Source organism: Leptonychotes weddellii, chromosome 5 (assembly GCF_054177405.1).
Source record: "Leptonychotes weddellii isolate Sample4059 chromosome 5, ASM5417740v2, whole genome shotgun sequence".
NCBI classification, from domain to species: Eukaryota; Metazoa; Chordata; class Mammalia; order Carnivora; family Phocidae; genus Leptonychotes; species Leptonychotes weddellii.
The window spans coordinates 58,267,705-58,289,384 of record NC_138373.1 but is presented as its reverse complement, the minus strand read 5'-3'; the positions used below and the strand labels follow the sequence as shown (position 1 = coordinate 58,289,384).

General features: G+C 39.1%; 1 protein-coding gene across 4 annotated transcripts in view; it reads left to right on the top strand.

Moving 5' to 3' along the window:
* The window catches only part of ODAD2 (outer dynein arm docking complex subunit 2), a 175,852-nt gene extending 157,984 nt beyond the window's left edge, over window positions 1-17,868 (top strand). For all 4 annotated transcript variants that reach the window (XM_081820782.1, XM_081820781.1, XM_006739479.3 and 1 more), the window contains one exon: window positions 17,424-17,868. In XM_081820782.1, the coding sequence (XP_081676908.1) occupies window positions 17,424-17,537 (114 nt within the window). In that variant the 3' untranslated portion in view covers window positions 17,538-17,868. The remainder of the gene's footprint in view (window positions 1-17,423) is intronic.
* The last annotated feature ends 3,812 nt before the right edge of the window (window positions 17,869-21,680 follow it).

Below are 21,680 nucleotides of genomic sequence, written 5' to 3'. Positions count from 1 at the left end.
ATGAGAAAGATACCTACATGGACTGCCAGAATGGAGAGCCAGTTGAGATGAGAGATCATGAACGTGTGTGCATTATCCAGAAGCCTGGTTGAGATTTGGGATTTCAATTTGTAATATTGGTATGATAGGAGAATAGTAGAGAAAAGAGAGCTAAACCAAGTGTCAGAAAAGCAGCTGACATGGTAGATCACAGAAGGTAGGCAATAGTAGGGAGACTGTGAAGATACAAGTGTCTCCTGTGTTCTCAATCCCTGTCTGTCACTTCCAGAACCTGGAGCTTCAAGAGGACAATTAGAGGCAGAGATGAAACAGTTGCTGGTATTAGGAAGGCCCAGATATGACCACAAGAATAGGTGACTAGTTGATGTGGCGTAGGGATAAAGATCAATGAAACAGAGGAGGTCAAGTTCTGAGGCTACGGGTGACATTATTGTTTGGGTCACACTGTTTATTTTTTTATTTTGAGATGAGATGTCATCTTTAGTCACAGTTTTATTCATGTTACAAACAAAGAAAAACAAAACAAAACCATATTCAGTAGCTCGGATGTTAGCTAAGGCTGCCATTCCCATGATCATGTAGGAAATATTAGCTCAAACTTCCCTCTGTTTCCACGCTCTAGACAGCGTCTAATTTAGAGGGAATTCTATATATCACCCAGCTTCTGATAATTTGACTCAGGTTAAGGATTGTTTCCCTCTTTTAAGCATTTTGTTCCTATACTATACAGAGCTTGCTTAGACTTGGAACTTCACCCTTTTATCTTGTCCTCACCACTAACTTCTACCTTGATGAAAACAACAAACAAGAACATTCTTATAAGGTCATTGTATGCAAAGCAAAAAATAATAATAATAAAGGAAAAAATCAAAGATTTGTAGTGATAGAAGGGAATACACATTGTAGCAATGCCAACAACTTCCAAGTCAAGTATTACATTTGGCAGCTCGTAAAAAGTCCCATGGCCATTTCTAAACTAGGCTTTCATTCTCCCAGGGGATCTTAAAAAGAAGGAAAGATTCTCCCAAATTGCCTATCTGAGTGATTTAGTTTTCTCTAAGCTATACCTTTCAAAATCAGCTCCAGGTCTTCTTGCATATCAAAACTTGGCCTTGTCCTTAAATCCAAGCAGGAGATGATAGTGGCTCAGATCACAGCAGTGGAGGTAATGTGAAGAGGTCAGATTCTGAGTACATTTTGAAGGTTAAGCCAACAGGATCTGTTCATGGCTTGGATAAAGGCAGTGAGAGAAAGAGAGAAGTCAGGGATACTCCAAGGTTTTTGGCCCAGCCAACTGGAGAGATGAGTTGACATGAACTGAGGTGGGGAGGCCATGGGGAAACAGGTTTTGGAAGGAAGGATCTGGAGTTGAGCTTTGTTAATATGAAACTTAGTGTGTTTTATATTCAAGTGCCGATGTGAATGAGGCAGTTGAATGGTCTGAGCTGGAGACTCATATATGTGTGTGTGTATATATATACAACCTCCCTCCAAAAAATTTATCTCTAAATATTCTTTCACAAAACTGATCTAACAATAGAATATAGACAACCACATAGACTTTCAGTCTCTTCTCAATGGGAGATAACCCACGTTAAATACAGGCATTTTATCCAGAGTTGATATCCAGGGCATTTTTTCCTGGTGTCTAGAGAAAACCTATAGATTGATTAAACTCCTGAATCTAATTTTATTTCCTTCTGAAGTCAAACATTACATTCAAGGGACTTAAAAAGGAAAAAAAGACCAACAAAGACAGAATTGGAGAGGAGAAAATAACAAAATTTTATAAACTGAAATTCAGTGGAAGAGTGACAGCTGCCTAGCAGACTTCAAGAATCAGAATGCAAAGTCAATAGTGGGAGAAACTGAGAACAAACCCAGTTTGCAACATGGAAGCCTCAAAATATTAGGAACTAGTAGCCCTAAGTGCCTCTGGAATTGGTTGGTAGGGTTCAGGATGGAGGCTATAATAAGGAAGACTGAGTAAAAGAGCCTCTTCCTTAACTCCACATAATGAGTCACTGCCCTTTCCCAACTCAGCAGCTGCCCAGAGAAGATAAAATAGGGTCTCTGGACTGCAGGACAACAGCCACTGTGAGGTAAGGATATTCTACTAAAGATGGAGATTAAGTGACCATATAAACACTGAAAGCTAAATGGACTATCTGCCCTACTCAGTCCCAAATTCCTACAAACCAGTCCTTACTCTGTGGGCTGGAGTTTGGAAAAGCTCTTCCTTGGAGAATTTGACCAGCTCATCACAAAAGATTTCAAGATATTGACCTGGGGAGAACTCCAGCCAGGCTTCCCAGGGTCTTTGATGGCCTGTGGGAAACTGTTGTGTGTGAATTAGAAAAAGACGTTCCCTCTAGGCAGATGTAGCTTTGCTGGTGTCAGACTTAAAATGGAGATAACACTTGGGTGCCGGGGTGGCTCAAATGGTTAAGCGTCTGCCTTCGGCTCAGGTGATGATCCCAGGGTCCTGGGATCGAGTCCCGCATCAGGCTCCCTGCTCAGCAGGAAGCCTGCTTCTCCCTCTGCCTCTCTCTCTCTGTTGCTTATGAATAAATAAATAAAATTTAAAAAAAAAAAAAAGGAGATAACACTTTTGTGGGAAGGAAAGGCCATCCCTTCTTCCAGGAAGATGTAGCCCCTGAATAGTGTTCATGAATTGGTGAGCAAGTGAGATCTGCATTTAAAGCCCCTTTAATCTGGTGTCTTCATGAAGAGCACAACTCTGAGTGGCCCTGAGACCACCAGATTACCCTGCAGTAAAACACAAAGTCAATACGCCCTATCTATGTGTTCAAACTTTCCATTCATCCAACAAGTAAGTCACATCTGAAGGATGTCTTGAACATAGAAGACAGAAACTAAAACAATTAGAAACAAACAAACAAATCAGCCCTTGGAAGAAACAGAGTATAGCAGAGAAGGAAAAAAAGTGAACATCCTCAGAGAGATATAAAAGTATTGCATCCATGAAACCAGAACAGGGCTCTATTAAAAAAAAAAAAAAACATTCAGGGAGCACGAATTGAATAGAAAAGTTGGAAGATAAATCTCTCAGAGGCATCTATCCATCAAGAAGATCTAACTATTATATGGGCACCTGGGTGGCGCAGTCGGTTAAGCCTCCAACTCTTGGTTTTGGCTCAGGTCGTGATTTCCTGGCTCATGGGATCAAGCCCTGCATCAGACTCCACGTTCAGCAGGGAGTCTGCTTGCGGATTCTCTCCCTCTGCCCCTCCCTCCACTCGCTCTCTCTTGCTCTCTTTCTCTCTCTGTCTCTTGAAAATAAATAAATCTTAAAATATTATGCTCCCAACTTGGGAGCACCCAAATATATGTCAGTTAATAACAATGAAACTCACTGATAATAATACAATAATAGTAGGGTACTTTAACACTCCACTAACAGCAATGGACCGATCATCTATGCACAAAATCAACAAGGAAACAATGGCTTTGAATGACATGCTGGACCAGATGGACTTAATAGATATATTCAGAACACTTCATCCTAAAGAAGCTGAATACACATTATTTTTGAATACACATGGAACATTCTCCAGAATAGATCACATACTGGGTCACAAGTCAGCCCTCAACAAGTACAAAATATTGAGATCATACCATGCATATTTTCAGACCACAACACTATGAAACTTGAAGTCAACCACAAGAAAAAATTTGGAAAGACCATAAATATATGTAGCTTAAAGAACATCCTACTAAAGAATGAATGAGTTAACCAGGAAATTAAAGAAGAAATAAAACAGTACATGGAAGCAAATGAAAATGAAAACATGACATCCAAAACCTTTAGGATACAGCAAAGGTAGTCCTAAGAGGGAAGTATATTATAATACAGGCCCATCTCAAGAAGCAAGAAAAGTCTCAAATACATCCTAACCTTACACCTTAAGGAACTAGAAAAGGAACAGTAAACAAAGCCTAAAGCCTGCAGAAGAAGGGAAACAATAAAGATTAGAGCAGAAATAAACAATATAGAAACAAACAAACAAACAAAAAACAGTAGAACAGATCAACGGAACTAAGAGCTGATTCTTTGAAAGAATTAATAAAATTGATAAACCCTTAGCCAGAAACAAACAAACAAACAAATCAGCCAAACCAAACCAAAAAGTTTCCTTTCAAAAAGAAAAGATAAAGGACCCAAATAAATAAAATCATGAATGAAAGAGGAGAGATCACAACCAATACCACCAAGATACAATTATAAGAGAATATTATGAAAAATTATATGTCAATAAACTGGGCAAACTGGAAGACATGGATAAATTCCTAGAAACATACAAACTACCAAAACTGAAACAGAAAGAAATAGAAAATTTGAACAGATCCATAACCAGCAAAGAAATTGAATCAGTAATCAAAAATCTCCCAACCAACAAAAGTCCAGGACCAGATGGCTTCATAGGCAAATTCTACCAGACATTTAAAGAAGACTTAATACCTGTTCTCAAATTGTTCCCAAAAATAGAAATGGAAGTAAAACTTCCAAACTCATTTTATGAGGTCAGCATTACCTTGATTCCAAATCCAGGTGAAGACCCCACTACAAAGGAGAATTACAAGCCAATATCCCTGATGAACATGGATGCAGAAATTCTCAACAAGATACTAGCAAATCAAATCCAATGATGCATTAAAAGAATTATTCACCATGATCAAGTGGGATTTATTCCTGGGCTGCAGGGGTGGTTCAATATTTACAAATCAATCAATGTGATACACCACATTAATAAAAGAAAGGATAAGAACCATACGATCCTCTCAATCAATGCAAAAAAAAGCATTTAACAAAATACAGCATCCAATCTTCATAAAAACCCTCAATAAAATAGGTATGGATGGAACATACCTCAACATCATAAAAGCCATATAGGAAAGACCTACAGCCAGTATTATCCTCAATGGGGAAAAACTGAGAGCTTTTCCTCTATGGTGAGGAACAAGACAGGGATGTCCACTCTCATCATTACTATTTAACATAGTACCAGCAGTCTTAGCCTCAGCAATCAAACAATAAAAAAAAAAAAAAATCAAAGGCATGCAAGTGGCAAGAAAGAAGTAAGTCAAACTTTCACTATTTGCAGATAACATGATACTCTATGTAGAAACCCTGGAAGACTCCACCAAAAAATTGCTAGAACTAATACATGAATTCAGCAAAGTTGCAGGATATAAAAATCAACATACAGAAATCTGTTGCATTTCTATACACCAATAATGAAGCAGCAGAAAAAGAAATCAAGGAATTGATCCCATTGGCAATTATACCAAAAACCATAAGATACCTAGGAATGAACCTAACCAAAGAGGTAAAAGATCTGTACTCTGAAAACTATAGAACACTTATGAAAGAAATTGAAGAGGGCACAAAGAAATGGAAAAACATTCCATGCTCATGGATTGGAAAAACAAACATTGTTAAAATGTCTATACTACCCAAAGCAATCTACACATTTAATGCAATCCCTTTCAAAATACCACCAGCATTTTTCACAGAGCTAGAACAAACAATCCTAAAATTTGTAGGGAACTACAAAAGACCCTGAATAGCCAAAGCAATCCTGAAAAAGAAAAGCAAAGCTGGAATGCATCACAATTCCAGACTTCAAGCTATTTTACAAAGCTGTAGTCATCAAGACAGTATGGTACTGGCACAAAAACAGACACATAGATCAATAAAACAGAATAGAAAACCCAGAAATGGACCCACAACTCTATGGTCAACTGATCTTCGACAAAGCAGGAAAGAATATCCAATGGAAAAAAGACAGTCTCTTCAACAAATGGTGTCGGGAAAATTGGACAGCCACATGCTGAAGAATGAATGAGGACCACTTTCTTACACCATACACAAAAATAAATTCAAAATGGAAGGAAGACATGAATGTGAGATAGAAAACCATCAAAATCCTAGAGGAGAACATAGGCAGCAACCTCTTTGACCTAGGCCAGAGCAACTTCTTACTAGACATGTCGCCAGAGACAAGGGAAACAAAAGCAAAAATGAACTACTGGGACTTCATCAAGATAAAAAGCTTCTGGGGCGCCTGGGTGGCTCAGTTGGTTAAGCGACTGCCTTCGGCTCAGGTCATGATCCTGGAGTCCCTGGATCGAGTCCCGCATCGGGCTCCCTGCTCGGCAGGGAGTCTGCTTCTCCCTCTGACCCTCCCCCCTCTCACGTGCTCTCTCTCATTCTCTCTCAAATAAATAAATAAAATTTAAAAAAAAGATAAAAAGCTTCTGCACAGTGAAGGAAACAATCAACAAAATTAAAAGGCAGCCTATGGAATGGGAGAAGATATTTGCAAATGACATATCTGATAAAGGGTTAGTATCCAAAATCTATAAAGAACTTATCAAACTCAACACCCAAAAAACAAATAGTCTGGTTAAGAAATGGGCAAAAGACATGAATAGACATTTTTCCAAAGAAGACATCCAGATGGACAACAGATGCATGAAAAGATGCTCAATATCACTCATCATCAGGGAAATACAAATCAAAACCATGAAGAGATACCACCTCACACTTATCAGAATGGATAAAATTAACAACACAGGAAACAACAGATGTTGGCAAGGATGTAGAGAAAGGGGAACCCTCTTGCACTGCTGGTGGGAATGGAGGAAATAGTATGGAGTTTCCTCAAAAAGTTAAAAATAGAACTACCCTACGACCCAGCAATTGCACTACTAGGTATTTACCCAAAGGACACAAAAATACAGATTCGAAGGGGTGCATGCACCCCGATGTTCACAGCAGCATTTTCAACAATAGCCAAACTGGAAGAGCCCGAATGTCCATCGACTGATGAATGGATAAAGATGTGGTGTATATATACAATGGAATATTACTAGGGCATCAAAAAGAATGAAATCTTGCCATTTGCAATGACATGGATGGAGCTGGAGGGTATTATGCTAAGTGAAATAAGTCAGTCAAAGAAAGACAAATACCATATTTGGAGAGAGTTACCACACGTCATACGTGGTTAGGAGAAGCCAGGATTCAGACCCAGACTGTGAACTCAAAGCATGAGCTCCCTGCCACTACACTACATAATCTATGAGAATATACTATTTTTTTTTACTTCCAGAGAATTATCTTTGTCACTTTGATCTACCCAAAAGCAAAATGCAATCCTAAACAACCCTATCCTTGTAAATCTTTTTATCCATTCCTAGCCTATCATTTCTTTAGCATTGTTAGCCAGGAAACTCCCATATGCACAGATATTCTTTATATTTGATAGGAAAAAAAATTGAAGAGCAACTTGAAGCCATTCCAAAGGATATCATGAACTTCCATGCAGGGCACTTGAAGACTTACCTCTTCCTTTTCCTCCGACAAAGAGCGCAGAGTCCCACAATCTCCTGATGCTGCCAGTCATCAAGGCATTGTCCATTTCTAGAATTTCTAGCATGCTTTAGAAGGTTGTTAGGGCTCTCTTTATTATATACCCCCTTTCTACCTTCAGGTACTCTAGATCCAGCACTCCAATCTGCGTGTGTGTTTGTGTGTGTGTGTGTGTGTGTGTGTGTCTGGGCACAAAAGCTCTCTACTGGAAGACTCATGGAAAAACAACGTGGAAGAAAAACCAGAGGGCAAACCTACTCAAGTGTAAATGTACATCTGCACAGAAGAAGCACCAGATCAAACAAGTAGACCCCACTTTCAAGCTTTGTGGACATGAACCCCAGATCACGTAAACAGAGCACACACTCCTGTCACCGGGAGGCAGACAGATACCACTAAAAGGCAAGCCCCTTGATCCACTTCACTGACCAAACAGAATCAAGGGTTTTGCCCCAAACAGCAAATGTAAAATATGTTTTGAGGCCCATGGCTCTGGTGAGCTGTCATATGAAATGAATTACCAGGGCTCAAAGTCGGGATGTGAGAGAAACCACTGTGGAGCCTCAGCCAACCTGGAGGCCCGGGAAGCCAGTGTGCGGGGCAGACACGGCGCGAATGCATTGCTTGTTACCAGGCTACACACTAGTGTTGTAACCACACCGTGATGCCTTGTGAATTGGAAAACAGCGAAAGCGTTCACAGTTCAAATGAGCTCTGGGAACTCAAGATCTTTCTGGAAAACCTGCTAAGCTTGGAGTGCATGCAGGTATTTCAGAGCTCATCCGGCTCTAATTAAAACTCATACTTCCAGTCCGTGTTCACCCAAACAATGTTGAGTCGAACCACAAGAAAATCTGTTCTCACTCAAATTGGTACATATTTTTCATACAACTGAAATATTATATAAAATCATGAACTGTTAGATATAAAAGCAAAAATTGAATGCAGACACCGATTCCCTTGCTACCTCTGCCTCACCTTCCAGGGGATGTGAATCATGGGTCACAGCTGCGTAGTGGGGGCATGCGCCTTGAGATCAAAGCCTTTGACACTGGAGGAAGTATTTGTGTTAGCCCGATCCACAAACCACGCTTTGTGCCCCTCCCCTTGTCCTCATTCATGCCAGCGTTGTAAAAAGTAATGTGTTTGAATGATGTTTTAAAGCGCTCTATGCAATTAACTTTGAAAGCAAGGGGGCTAGTTTTCCTTCAGTGTACATATGAAACTCCCAATAAATTTAAGTTCCCTGGGTATGTTTGGGAGAGGGAAAGATTAAAAAGAGGAAAGTTTTGGAAAGGAACAAACACTTCAAAAAGGTAAACCTGAGGTGTTTTTCCCCCTTACAATATCAGAAATGCTTTTATAGTTGGAAAACGTCTACAGATCAAAAACTATACACCCAGAAGAGTGTACTGATTCCATAATCACTTGTACCCAATTTGCATCTCACTTTCCTAAGAAAAGTACCCCTTTCTGTAATTATTGCAAAGTATTACAAACTGCCCTCTGCGTTAGTGATTGGAAAATACATGCTGCTCTTTACTTTCTTTTTTTTTTTTTTAGATTTTATTTCTTTATTTGACAGAGAGAGAGCACAAGCAGGGGGAGGGGCAGAGGGAGAGGGAAAAGCAGGCTCCCCGCTGAGCAGGGAGCCTGATGCAGAACTCGATCCCAGGACCCCGGGATCATGACCTGAGCTGAAGGCAGACGCTTAACGACTGAGCCACCCAGGTGCCCCGCTGCTCTTTACTTTCTGTTAGCTGCCCATCAGATGCAGAATTTTGCCCTAAGTTTCCGTTATATGAATGTTTCTCTTCATTTTAAAGCATTCCTCTGAGTGCCCTAGTTTGCTTACTAAGCTCTTTAGAGAAACAAAAGCATATAATCCTGAGTCCAATTCAAAACCAAGACACATGTTGTTCAGATAGTGGTTTGGGCAAGTAGCACATCCTTTTTCAATTTGTAAAGCAGTATTACCAACACAGCCTCTGGGTGTATTAACAACACAATGAGTGACATTCATTGACAGCAGTAAATAAAATTCAGGAAAGCCAGTAAATTCAGAGAGCAGCATCACCGAAGGAGAGTCTCAGGAGTGCTTCTCAAATATCAAGCCATTCCTACCCTGAGCACACAGAAAATTCTACACTTCCAACACTATACCCTTGATTGAGAATGTTCCTGGCTAAGGAAAATGGGTGAGCAGCATTAACTAACTAGTGAAGAATAAATCACAGTGCCTGGCACATAGTAAGCTTGGTAGCTCATAAAATCATTTCACATTGTACGAATGTTAGATAACCTGCAGGCCCGATGCCAGGGAGTCACTCCTACATTTAAGGAAGCAACTCTTACTGCCTACCACAGGTACTGTTCTAAGCCATCCTTTTCTCCTTTTGCTTATTTTTTAAAAATTTCACCCTCACCTCTACTTTATGCCTTTAAGATACTGGACTGCTGGGTTCCACTAGTTGAGCTTTTAGATTAAACATTTACTAACTGCCATATGTGATACAGAATGAAACCTCGTGGTTAATGCAAGGAACTGAGGCTAAATTAATCCCCCAAAGAGTAGTAGTCCTCTTAATGCATTCAGGGCTAGAAGTTACTCAGGTCCTAGAAAAAGTCATTTAGAGTAGAGTCATAAGAAGGGTCCTGCATTGATTTAACATTACATTCTAACATAAAGCATGTGAATGCACAGCAGATCCTCTCCTCTGCACCCTTTATCTTCTGACTCCTGGCATAGTCAACATGCTGCAGGCATTGTGTGAAACACCGAGATGCCAACAGCCTGCCAAACGTTATGACTAGTATATTTCACACTCACAGTCCATTAGTTTATGTAATAAGAAATTATATAACCGGCATCAAGGGTTTGGGAATAAATGCAACTGACTTGGAAAGCCAGAGGAGGTGGGAACCACAGAGCAAAAACAAGATCTGAGGGATAATGGGCAAAATGCAGGTTCAGTTTGGGCAGGTATCAGATGGCCAAAGGGCCGCTTTCCAAGGGAGCCATGCGGGGTGTGGTGGCAACAGCTGATGCCAAGTAAAGCCTGGGCCACTGGTGCCCATAGGGGTCAACCAGAGATGAGGTGAGGACTGCAGCAAGTGCTGACAGGGCTAGCCCGACCTTAGGGCCAAAATTCCTGCTTCCTCATTTCTCCCAAACTAACCAGGGCTGGGCTCCAGGGACTAGACGCCAGAACCAGACTTCAGACCTGGCGAAATAATCACCATGATAATGAATACCACTTATGAAGTTCTTACTTTGTACTGAGCATGGGTTTATGTGATTCAAATGCATAACCTGTATGAAGCCAAGCTGCCTCGTGGTCCAGTCCTGACATGGAAATGCAGTCAGACCCAAAAGCCTGGCGACCAAATAGCAATTGAAAGTAACTTTAATCCTCGTTGCACTCTTTCTTGAAAACAGCACAATCGTGCACTGTTAAACTTCTTTAAAATCCTCTTATCTTTTTTTATACTCAGTACATCTGTCTCACCCTAAAGTTGCTCCTAAAATAACCCCCCCATTCCAACTTTTCCAAACTCTATTCAAAACAGGGTGGAAACTCTTCCCTCTCTCCACCTTCCTCCTTTCCTTCCCCACATGTTGTTTCTTTCTCTCCCACAAGGAATCCTCTGCCTTTCTGGTGTGAATTCTCCCTGTCTGTGCTTCTCCAGTTTTTCCTCTCACACAGTCCATGCTTGGATCCGTAGAAGGCTCAGGGAACAGTCAGACAAAATGGGAAGAGGAGAGCAGGGGAGGATCAAAGGATGTAAAGACAGGAAGAAGCTGTGAATACAGGTGTTCAAACATTTTTTCAAGGTCTCTATTCTCTCACTTATCTTCACAAGAAGCCTCAGAGTCAGGTGATCCTCTTAAACTTATGAGAAGATCAGGTTTAGCAGTTCAGTAACCCAACCAGTAAGTGGAAGAGTCAGGATACAAATCCAAGGAGCTATGACCTCAAAACCCAGCCCCTTGACTACTGTTTGCCTTTCCTAGAAAGCAGCTGACCTGCATAAGGCAAGCATCTAGTTCCCTGCTCAGATAGTCTGGGTTCACAGCTAGATTTCTATTTCACCTCTTCCTGGATTTAAAAAATATCAACAACAGAATCTACTGGAGGAGAGACCAGGGAGCAGTATAAAAGCAAGGCAGGCTGGCCTTGTGAGATAGGCATTAGCTGGGCTTGTTGGAGCTAGCAATCTATGTTTCTCCAACTTCCTGAACAACATAGACAGAGAACTCAGGCAGTAGATTATCTATACATCCCATTTGCTTGTGGAAATCAAGCTTTTCATGGAGCATCAGGCCCTCCCTCATCCAGGGCCCAGAAAAGCTGACAGGTAACTGACATTCATTATAATGATATGGCTATAATAAAAAATTAATATAGTAATAAATATTGTCTATTCAAATGATCTAGGCTGTTGGAAGACTTTAATGCTCTATTTATAAAACAATGGAATCGATGAGGGAATTCATGAATTCTTTTGAATCATCGTCTTCTTGGGGGAAGGAAGGAGAAAAGACATTATGTAAAGGGAAATTATTAATAATTTTTTTAAAAAACGTTAAGGGATTATGTAATTTACCAAAAAAATTATTAGAATGTTTTGTTTTGATTAAAGAACCAATTTAAAGCTTGGAAAGCAGAATTGAAAGAAAAAATAGGTCCAGCTGAGAATAGAGAAGTATCAATATCAGGCTCCCTTGGCGTCAAGACTGGGACTGCTCTTGTTTATTGATTTTGTAATGATACAAAGGAGCAAAATCTCCACATTTATAGCTCATACTCAATAGTCAAGAGTGACAGAAGGTTATAGGGATGGAGGTGGACAACTAAAATGTGTGCGTGTGAAAAAAGAGTGGTGGGTGAAAGTCTGTGTTAAGTATGTATTTAGAAGGGGAGCCTGGGTGGCTCAGTTAGTTAAGTGTCTGCCTTTCCGCTCAGGTCATGATCCCAGGGTCCCGGGACTGAGACCCACATCAGGCTCTTTGTGCAGCAGGGAGCCTCCTTCTCCCTCTGCCCCTCTCCCTGCTTGTGCACTCTCTTCTATCTGACAAATAAAATCTTTTTTTTTAAGTATATATTTAGAAGAAATAGTCTAAGCTTCATATCTGCTTTAGCAGCTTTCATATGACAGTAAGATGAGGTATAAGCAAATAAATTAATAAAAACATTGAATTGTAGATCAAAAGTTAAAAGTTGCAAGCTAGAAAAGGGATTTAAATGTGAGTTACAATACCAAGACATCTAAGCCATGTGTTACGGTAACCAAGGAGTGCTGGCTACTCTGTTCTTCCTTCTCATTATTTTTCCACTATTTGTTCTTTCTGCAGAGAGAGAATGAGAATATAAGTTAAATAAATGTGTTCATAGGGGTGTGTGTGTGTGTGCATGTGTGTGTGTGCATAAAATTGCCTAACAATCTTATATTGACCTGTGTTCCCATGGTCACATCCAGGACCTTGTCGATAATCAAGACAACTTTATCTGTAGAATCTTAAACTCCAGAGAATCCATTCTCAAACTTTAACGTCTTATTTTTCAACTTCTTCCTGAGCTTCAATTCCACTAACACTGTTTTCTCACTTCACAGAGATCTCCCTTTCTAATTCTTCCAGACGGTCTCCCAGATTATCGGTAGCCTTCTGTTTGCACTTCCCTTCCAGCCCAGCTTATACTACATGGCTATTCAAATGAACGGCAGTCCTACAACCTATTTCCTCCATCTAACACCTCAGTTATCGAGCAAAATACTCAGCAATGCTGTTAAAAGATGAACTGAGGCATGATTCAAACCAGGCAGTGCCAAACTGAAAGTGGTTAGAAGCGCTCCACCACCAGCAGCTAGGGGAAGGTTTTTAATAAAGAAGATACAGAAGCAAAGCAAGGAAAGTATTTGATTGGCTATAGTGTAAGCAGTTGCCTTATTGGGGAGAGCCTAGTTGACTATTTGTAATTGATTGGCCTCAGGTTTCATTTTCTTAGATTCAAGTGTGTTGACTCTGGGTTAGATTTTGGTTTGCTTACATAGGCCATCAAAGCTTTAGAGCCACCTTGTCTAATGGCCTCCTTGTTTAATTACTTTAACAATACAAAACTCCCAAGGCAGGGGCTCCCCCAAACAGCCCTCTTTCCCTTACTCAGAAGAGTATTTCCTTCCTTGAATCTCAGAAGACTGATCATGTCTTATTCCCTTTGCTTCTCTACAATTTTGCCCCTTGTTGGTGAACTTCACAATTTAGGACATTACTCTGGATGCAGTTTGAATGATTGGTTGGGGGCCAGGCAAGAGAGGGTGTAAGGACAGTGGGAAACTGTTGTAGGCTTTACAGGGGTGGTGACAATGGCAATAGAGAGAAGCAAATGACTCTGGAGTAAGTGTAGGCAGTTGAATCGCAAAGATATGATAATTGTTGGATGGAGTGCAGGGGAGATGAGGTGGGAGTGAGTGTGACGTGAGGAGATTTCTGACTTGAGCAACCAAGTGGTGATATCTTCACTGATCCAGGAGAATATTGAGGGGGAGGGGTATTACAGGTTTAGATAGAAACCTTTAGGTAGAAAAAAAAAATAGAAATTTCACCTGTAACATATTAAGTTCAAGACAGTTCTGACACTGCCTCGTGGAGATGTCTAAGAAGCACTGGATATGAAGTGTGCTCTCCAGAAGAAGGTTCTGAGGTAGAGACATAAATTGAGAAGATGTCTCCATATAAATGATATTTGAAGGCAGATAGTGAAAGAAACCCTTTAGGGAGAGAAAACAGAATGAAGACAGAAGAGGAATTTGTTCTAAGGAACTCTAACACGTTATGGATGGGAGGAGGAGAAAGAGCCATCACTGAAGAGGGAGAAGATGAGGACAAATGGGTACAAGGACAGTGTGATATAAGAAGCCAATGGCATAGGTCATTTCAAAGAGGAGAAGGTGATCAGTTATATCAAACACTGTTAAGGAGTCAAATAAGATGAGTCAAAAGTGTCTATTGTTCTTTGCAAGATGAAAGGTTTTGATGACCTCAAGAGGGCTGTTTCAGTGGAGAGATGAATGCAGAAGCCAACCTGGAGTGAGTTGGACAGAATTTAAGACTGGAGACAGTGAGTCCAGACAACTCTTTAAAGAAGTCTGCCTGGGGGTGCCTGGGTGGCTCAATCAGTTAAGCATCTACTCTTGATTTCTGCTCAGGTCACTATCTCAGGGTGGTGAGATCGAGCCCCACATAGGACTCCACACTGAGCACGGAGCCTGTTTAAGATTTTCTCTCTCTCTCTCCCTCTGCGCCTCCCCCCTCTCTTTCTCTCTCAATAACAATTTAAGAAAAATAAAGAAATCTGGCTATGAAGAGAAGAAAAGGAATCAGAGTGGTGGTGGGGGCAGAGGGGTGGGGAGGTTAAGATGTGGAGACATGGTTTAAATGATGATGGGAAGGAATCAGTAGAAGGGAGAGGTTGAAGATAAAGTAAGAAGGAGGGGGTACATGGTAGTAAAATGTCCTAGAGAAGGAGACTGGATAGAGAATACAAGTGGCATGGTAGGCCTTAGGTAGAAGGAAAGAGACATCCATTATGACTGGAAGGAAGAAGGAAAAGGTATGCTAAGATGGAGGTAAAGTTGCAGATTTGGTTGGAGTAGTTCCTATCTGATGACTTCTATCAAGTTTATGAAGGAGCCCTTCCAGGTTATCTGTTGAGAATGGGAGCTGTAAGGAAGAGTTGGAGATTAGAGAAAAATGAAGAAGACTTGAAATAGGCCTGACAAGGGTGAGAAAGTGACATACTTAGAGACATATTTAGATTGCTGAGCAGCGATGAAAATCCAGTAGAGGTTGGATTTATATTGTATTCATTTGCCTGTTATACTTACTGCCTCCAAGAGGGTTCCGTTATTGGTGGGGGGCATGGTGAAGACAGAGCTGCATTTATGCACAGTTACAGTTTTGCCAGATGAATGTCATGAGGAGGTTTAAGACACTAGTAAGAGAATGCCAATGAAAAGATGGACTGTGGAATCCAAACCGGTTCTGGAGGAAGAGAAGACAGGAGATGGTTAGAGAAAAAAATATACAGGCTAATGGACTAGAGATCACAAAGAGGACAAACAAGTAGGAGCTGTTCAATGGCCAAATCACAGGAGAAGAAACAGTGGTCAGAGAGTTTGGAGGTGGCACTGTTGAGAGTGATGAAAAATAAGGACCAGGCTGTGACCCTGGAAGCGGAGGGCTGAAGGGTGGTGAAGACCATGGACAATGAGGAGGTCGAGGACCTGAGAAGGCAGACATCCTTCAGTACCTCAGTTTGATCAGGGTTTTCTCATCTACAACATTCCAAATGTTTTATGTTTTTCCTTTCTTATTTCAATCATTAATCCACCTGGACGTGATGTTTATGTTATGATGGGAGATTACCATCTTTATTTTCTTCTATTTGGATAACCAGCTAAACTTGGGCCATTTGTTGAACAGTTTAACCCCCCAAATGTCCCTTCAACTCATTCTGGCCGCACTATCCCTGGGTCCTGCTGTATTCAGTCCTCATCACCTCTGGCCTGAAGGACTGCAAGGATCCTTCAGTTTCTTTTCTCTATAGCCCATATTCTTCACAGTGCCGTGAAAGTTATCTAAAATACAAACGTGACCATGCCACTCTCCTGATTAAAGTGCTTAACTAACTCCTTTTTATTACCTAGAGAATAAAAGCCCAACCCCTAAGCCCACCATATTTAAGATGTTTCACAACATTTCTCTTTACAACATCTCTTTGCTTGTCAAGTCATCCTTCTTTTCTGTCACTATCAAAATTTGTACCCAATTGCTACTGTGTAGAAAATATACGACTCAAATTAAATTTTCAAATCCTTTGTCAGAACTACTCATTGGAATCATAACTGATAGATTTTTAAAGTTCTAATTCATTTCTTTGACACTTATTTGGTATCTACTATGTATTAGGCATGATACAGTATTATAAGTTTCAGAGTTTACAATCTAAAGAAGGACAGAAAACATTAATCCAAATAACTGTTTAAAAGGGAAGATATAGGGGCGCCTGGCTGTCTCAGTTGGAAGAGCATGCAACTCTTGATCTCAGGGTCATGAGTTTGAGCCCCACGTTGGGTGTAGAGATTACTTAAGTAAATAAAAAAATAAAACTTAAAAAAAATAAAATAAAAGGGGAGATACAAGGATAGTAATAGGCATTTGAGTAAACTGCTGAGTTCTGATGAGGGAGAAATAGCATCTTATTTGATGGAAATCAGTGGAGGCTTTGAGGAAAAGTTAACTGGGTCATGAAAGATGGATAAAATTTAGAAAGTCGGAGAAGAGGATGAGAGAGCCTTTTAGGAAGAGGGATGGCATCAATGAGGGCAAAAGAAGTGGGGCAGTGTGTGACCTTGGAGTACAAGATACAGCAAGAGAAAGATGAATTGCTAGAAAGGCAAACTGAGGTCAGAGCACAAAAATCCTTCAAAAGACGAGTTAACAGACTGGGCTATAGTTATTTAGCACTGGGAGTCAGTGCAGTTAGGGAATTGACATAATTAGGTTGTGACATGATCAGGTAGGTTGGAATACAGAGAAATTAAATCTAAGGGGGCACACTAATAATCTAGGCATGGTATGCAGTTGGGTTGGCCTGGAGGCAGAAAAGCCAGAAAGAATGCAAGAGAAATTGCAACACTGAATCCATAGCAGTTTAAGAATAAAAAAAATAAAAATTAAAAAAAAAAAATGACCAAAGAAAGGAGGCAGAAACAGGTCTAGCTCGGCTCCAGAAAATAAAAAGGTAAGCATTTCATGAGAAATCCCTGCGTCTGGTTAAGTACCATTTATATTTGCATTTGCCTAAATGGAATTTCTCGTACCTTTTTTTTTTTTGGTGACTTTTAAAAAACATTTAATATTGAGAATTGTTTTCAAAGCTTAACTTTATGCCTTGAGGTTAATTTAATTAATTAATTTATATTTGTTTCCCTTTTCATCCTCCTCTTTTACATGTGACAGCTTCTGCTGGATATGGTTGGGTCCCCAGACGAGGAACTCCAGGAAGCTGCCGCTGGTTGTATATCCAACATACGCAGACTGGCTCTTGCTATAGAAAAGGCAAGATACACTTGAAATGTGAATAGACGTTACCAGCTACCAAATTTTGCATGACAGAGAACTTGGCAGTCCCATGGCCAGGAAGCCTAGATCAGGAAGCATTTATTAGCAAATGCTTCACAAACAGATAAATGTCTGGATGAAAACACAGGAATTAAAAATGCAAAGGGTGTTATTCACAAATTGCATAGACATTTGTGTCCTATTTAATATTTTAGGGATATGCCATGTAATGAAATGTAAAGCCAATAAATTTGTGATAATTTTCCAGGAATTTGAGAACATATGTATACAGTACATATATCTATTTCAGTGATACTTTTGTATTTGTGATGATTTTAATAAAAGATATGGCCTTCCCGGTGTGCAGTTCAACAGTCATTCCTGCATGTCTTTAGAATTTTCCTTCTGTTAAACCTGTCTCACTGCCCTGTCATCATGGTTTTGTCTGTTTGATCACTTGCAACCCACGGGAGAGCTCTAAGGAGACGTGCTGATTTCACGAACTGTTACTAAATAGAATTTAGAGTCAAGCAGTGGGACCTAGAGAGATCATCCTGAGGTCATTCCAGATTTCTCCTAAATACTATCAAACATCAGAGAAGATAATCTGTGACTGTCACTGTACCAGATAATGCAAATCACAAAAACATAAGCAATAAGTGGGATTTTTACTTTTAGACTTACAAAGCATAAACAATTATATGTTTTATTTCCCTCACAGGACTGACCAACATTTTTATTGAAGAATTAATTTATGCTGCTGTAAGGATAATATTACTTCACATAAAATTGCTTTGAATTTCTGAACTCGCTTTTAGCACACAAAGTACTTTTTTTAAAGTGGCCACAAAAGATTAATAGCATTTTATCAGGTTATGGAAACATTAGAGGCCACTTAAAAGAATCACATATGTAACCTCGGTGTGCTAAAATGTTTGGGAACTAACTGTCCCAAGCATCCAGTACTAGTCAGGAAAATAGCTTTGTATGCATCAGCTCCATAAACTGACAATCTCGGGTAATTCTTTGAAGAGCAGGCTAGGCGATTTTATTAAAAAATACTAAGTACTGTCTATGTTTGTCATAATTTGGAGAAGATCATAAACTTAATTGAATTAAATGTAAATAATTTGTATGAAATGAAAAGCCTGTACAGGATGAAAATTATACTAGTGATAGATTCTCTGATAAAAAGATGAGACATTTCTGAGGATTTCAAGGTTTTGTAAAACACCAATTCATCTTCCCTGCTTTTGAGAGGAGGTTATAAAAGAAGATAATAAGAACAAGGCAATGGTATTAATGCTAAGAACTGAATTTAAATGATAGTGTAAGTCCTTTAACTTTCAACATATTTCTAATGTTAAAATTACTGTTTCGCCATGGTTCATGAACATTAAAAATACATCTTAGAAATCATGGATTATGACAGCTATAGAAAATGAACAAACATTATTTTTGTATTTTTATTAAAGGAAGCTTTTACCACTATCTTAAGATTTCAAGATATTCTTGGAATTAGGGGGTCCTAGGAGCCACAGGAAGAAGCAGGTAGAAAACAGCACAGAAAGAATTGGAAGAGTAACTGGAAGTGAAGGACTGTTCTTTACAATAGACTTCATAGAAAGAAGCTGGGGTTTTCATTTTTTATGGTTAATAAATGCATAAAAGAAAAGCAAAAGTGTCATTTGAGAAGAAACTAAGCACTTGGAAACAGATCAAGGAAATTAACATGAAAATCATCTTGTATGTTCCTAAGAATTTTTTTTAATTCTTAAACTCCAGAAAGGTAGTATTTTTAGGTACTGCAAAGGAGAACCTGAAGTTAAGGGTCAATTTTTGGCTGTGTGTGTGTGTGTGTGTGTGTGTGTGTGTGTGTGTGTGTGTGAAATGACATCACAGAAAACTCTGCTCTTACTAGAAAAAGGTCGAAGACAGTGGAAGTATTAAGAAGGGCACGTGATGTGATGAGCACTGGGTGTTATATGCAACTGATGAATTACTGAACACTACATCTGAAACTAATGATGTACTAAATGTTGGCTAATTGAATCTTGGAGGGGGCAGGGAAGACAGTGAAAGCACCCAGAGCTATCCAAGAACAAGCATGAGGACAGCCACACCATCTCTTTGTTACTACATGCTACGATGGCACTCATCTTTTTTTTTTTTTCATTAGTTTTTGGTAAGATTTTGTGTGTTATAATTTATTTTCTGCTATTTAAAGCTGGCAACCTTAATTCCTTGTAAGTTTTCAGCAACAGTTCTTTTTTAGGATTTGTCCTTCCCTAGGACATCCTGGGACTCCAATATACTCTTGGTGATAGCCGGTTATTTCAGTCTGAAAGGAGTTTAAGGTGGAAGGTGTTTTAAGTAGATATTCTTTGATCTTCCACTGTCTTCAGTTTGCAGGGCTTCCTTTTAGAAATCCTTGCCATGATCATTCTGCTGTTCATAGTGAATGTCCTTTTGCTACTATCAGGATGACTTGCACTAAAAATAACTTGTTTCTTTTTAAGACCTTGCTAGATTCTGACCGTTAACAGAAGGTTGGTTTTCTTAGGGGATGGCATTGCAAATCCTGTTATTTTGATAGATTTTGGTATAATCACTACGCCTCTCTAAGGCATTTGCATGGAATTAAGAGACTATGATCCAAAACACTCAGAAAATTTATTTCCATTTAAGAAAATGAGAATCTCAGTTGTTGATAAATAGACAACCGAGATCATTGAGTAAATCTTTTCTTTTTTTCTTTGACCTAATGGGATTAGCTTTAAAAGATAATTTCACAGTCCAAATAATTCAAGATGTTTAATTTCATTCCATGGAAAACTTGGGAATGGAATAGGCTATGTTTATTCCTATAATTCAGTGAAAACAATAAGGAAACCCACTTATTTAAGAATCTCACTGCCTCAAATGCACTAAATGCCCACCCAAAGAACACTTTCTCATGTACCCAAATGTAGAAGGTAGAATTCTGTCCCTTAATCAGACTGGAGGAGAAAGAGAACCAAATTGTACATAAAGCTAATATATGCAGGCACTGTATTATATACTTCCTACTTGTGATCGTATTTAAAATACAGAAGAATTGGCAAAACAGATACTCTCATATCATACTAAGGTCTATCTAAATGGGCACAGTCATTCTGCAAGAGCAATTTGGCAATGCACACCAAAAGCTTTATAATTTTGTGTGCCTTTTAGATGGTGCCCAGTTATTCTACAAGAGTATTCACCACATCATTGTTTATAATGTTGCAAATGTTAGGAAAAAATTTGGTTAATTCAATTATGGTCCAACCACACAATGAAAACATGTTGTAGAATACTAGCTAATGACATAGAAAGCCTTTCGTAAAATATTGTTAAATTGGATAGCAGGTTCTGAAGCAGTTATATACACAGTGGGGGCACATTTTTAGAAAATTATATGCATGTAGCTAGTCACAATGAAAGAAGACACAACTTAAATACACTAAGCTGTGATTAAACAAATGATTATATCTGAATGGTACAATAAGAATGGTTTTTGTTTTCTCTTTGCTCATCTATGTTCTCTAGTCTGTTCACAAAGAACATGAATTACTTTTTTTTTCAATAAAAACACTCCCAATGAATTTCACTTTTTTATTATTTGGAAACTTCAAAGGCAGACATTCTTCCTAATACTAACTTTAAAAGAGAGATCCTCAGTTAACAAATGGGCTACACAAACCATAGATAAAATAATTGAGCAGGGTTTGTTTTTTGTTTTTTGATGAAATAAGAATTGTAGCTTCAACATCTAAACCACTATCAAAATATTTTTCATCTGCAAAATGCACATTTGCAATAACTTTCAACTACAGCTAATTAACAATACCATATAATTGAAACACACTGGGGTGGCCCATAGTAAATTCTGAACATTTTATTTGGTTTTTGTAAATTAAGCAGATGAATTCTATTTCCCAAGCATATAGGAAGCAGACAAATGAAATAACTCAAAAGGTCATTGATAGATTGCTTCATAAAACATTGTCTTGAAAAGAATGATTTTGATTCATTCATTTGTTTACTCCATTATAGATACCTAAGACAAACAATATTGTAATTTATTAATATATTTGCCTGTATGAATCTAATAGAAATACAGTCCCAACAAAA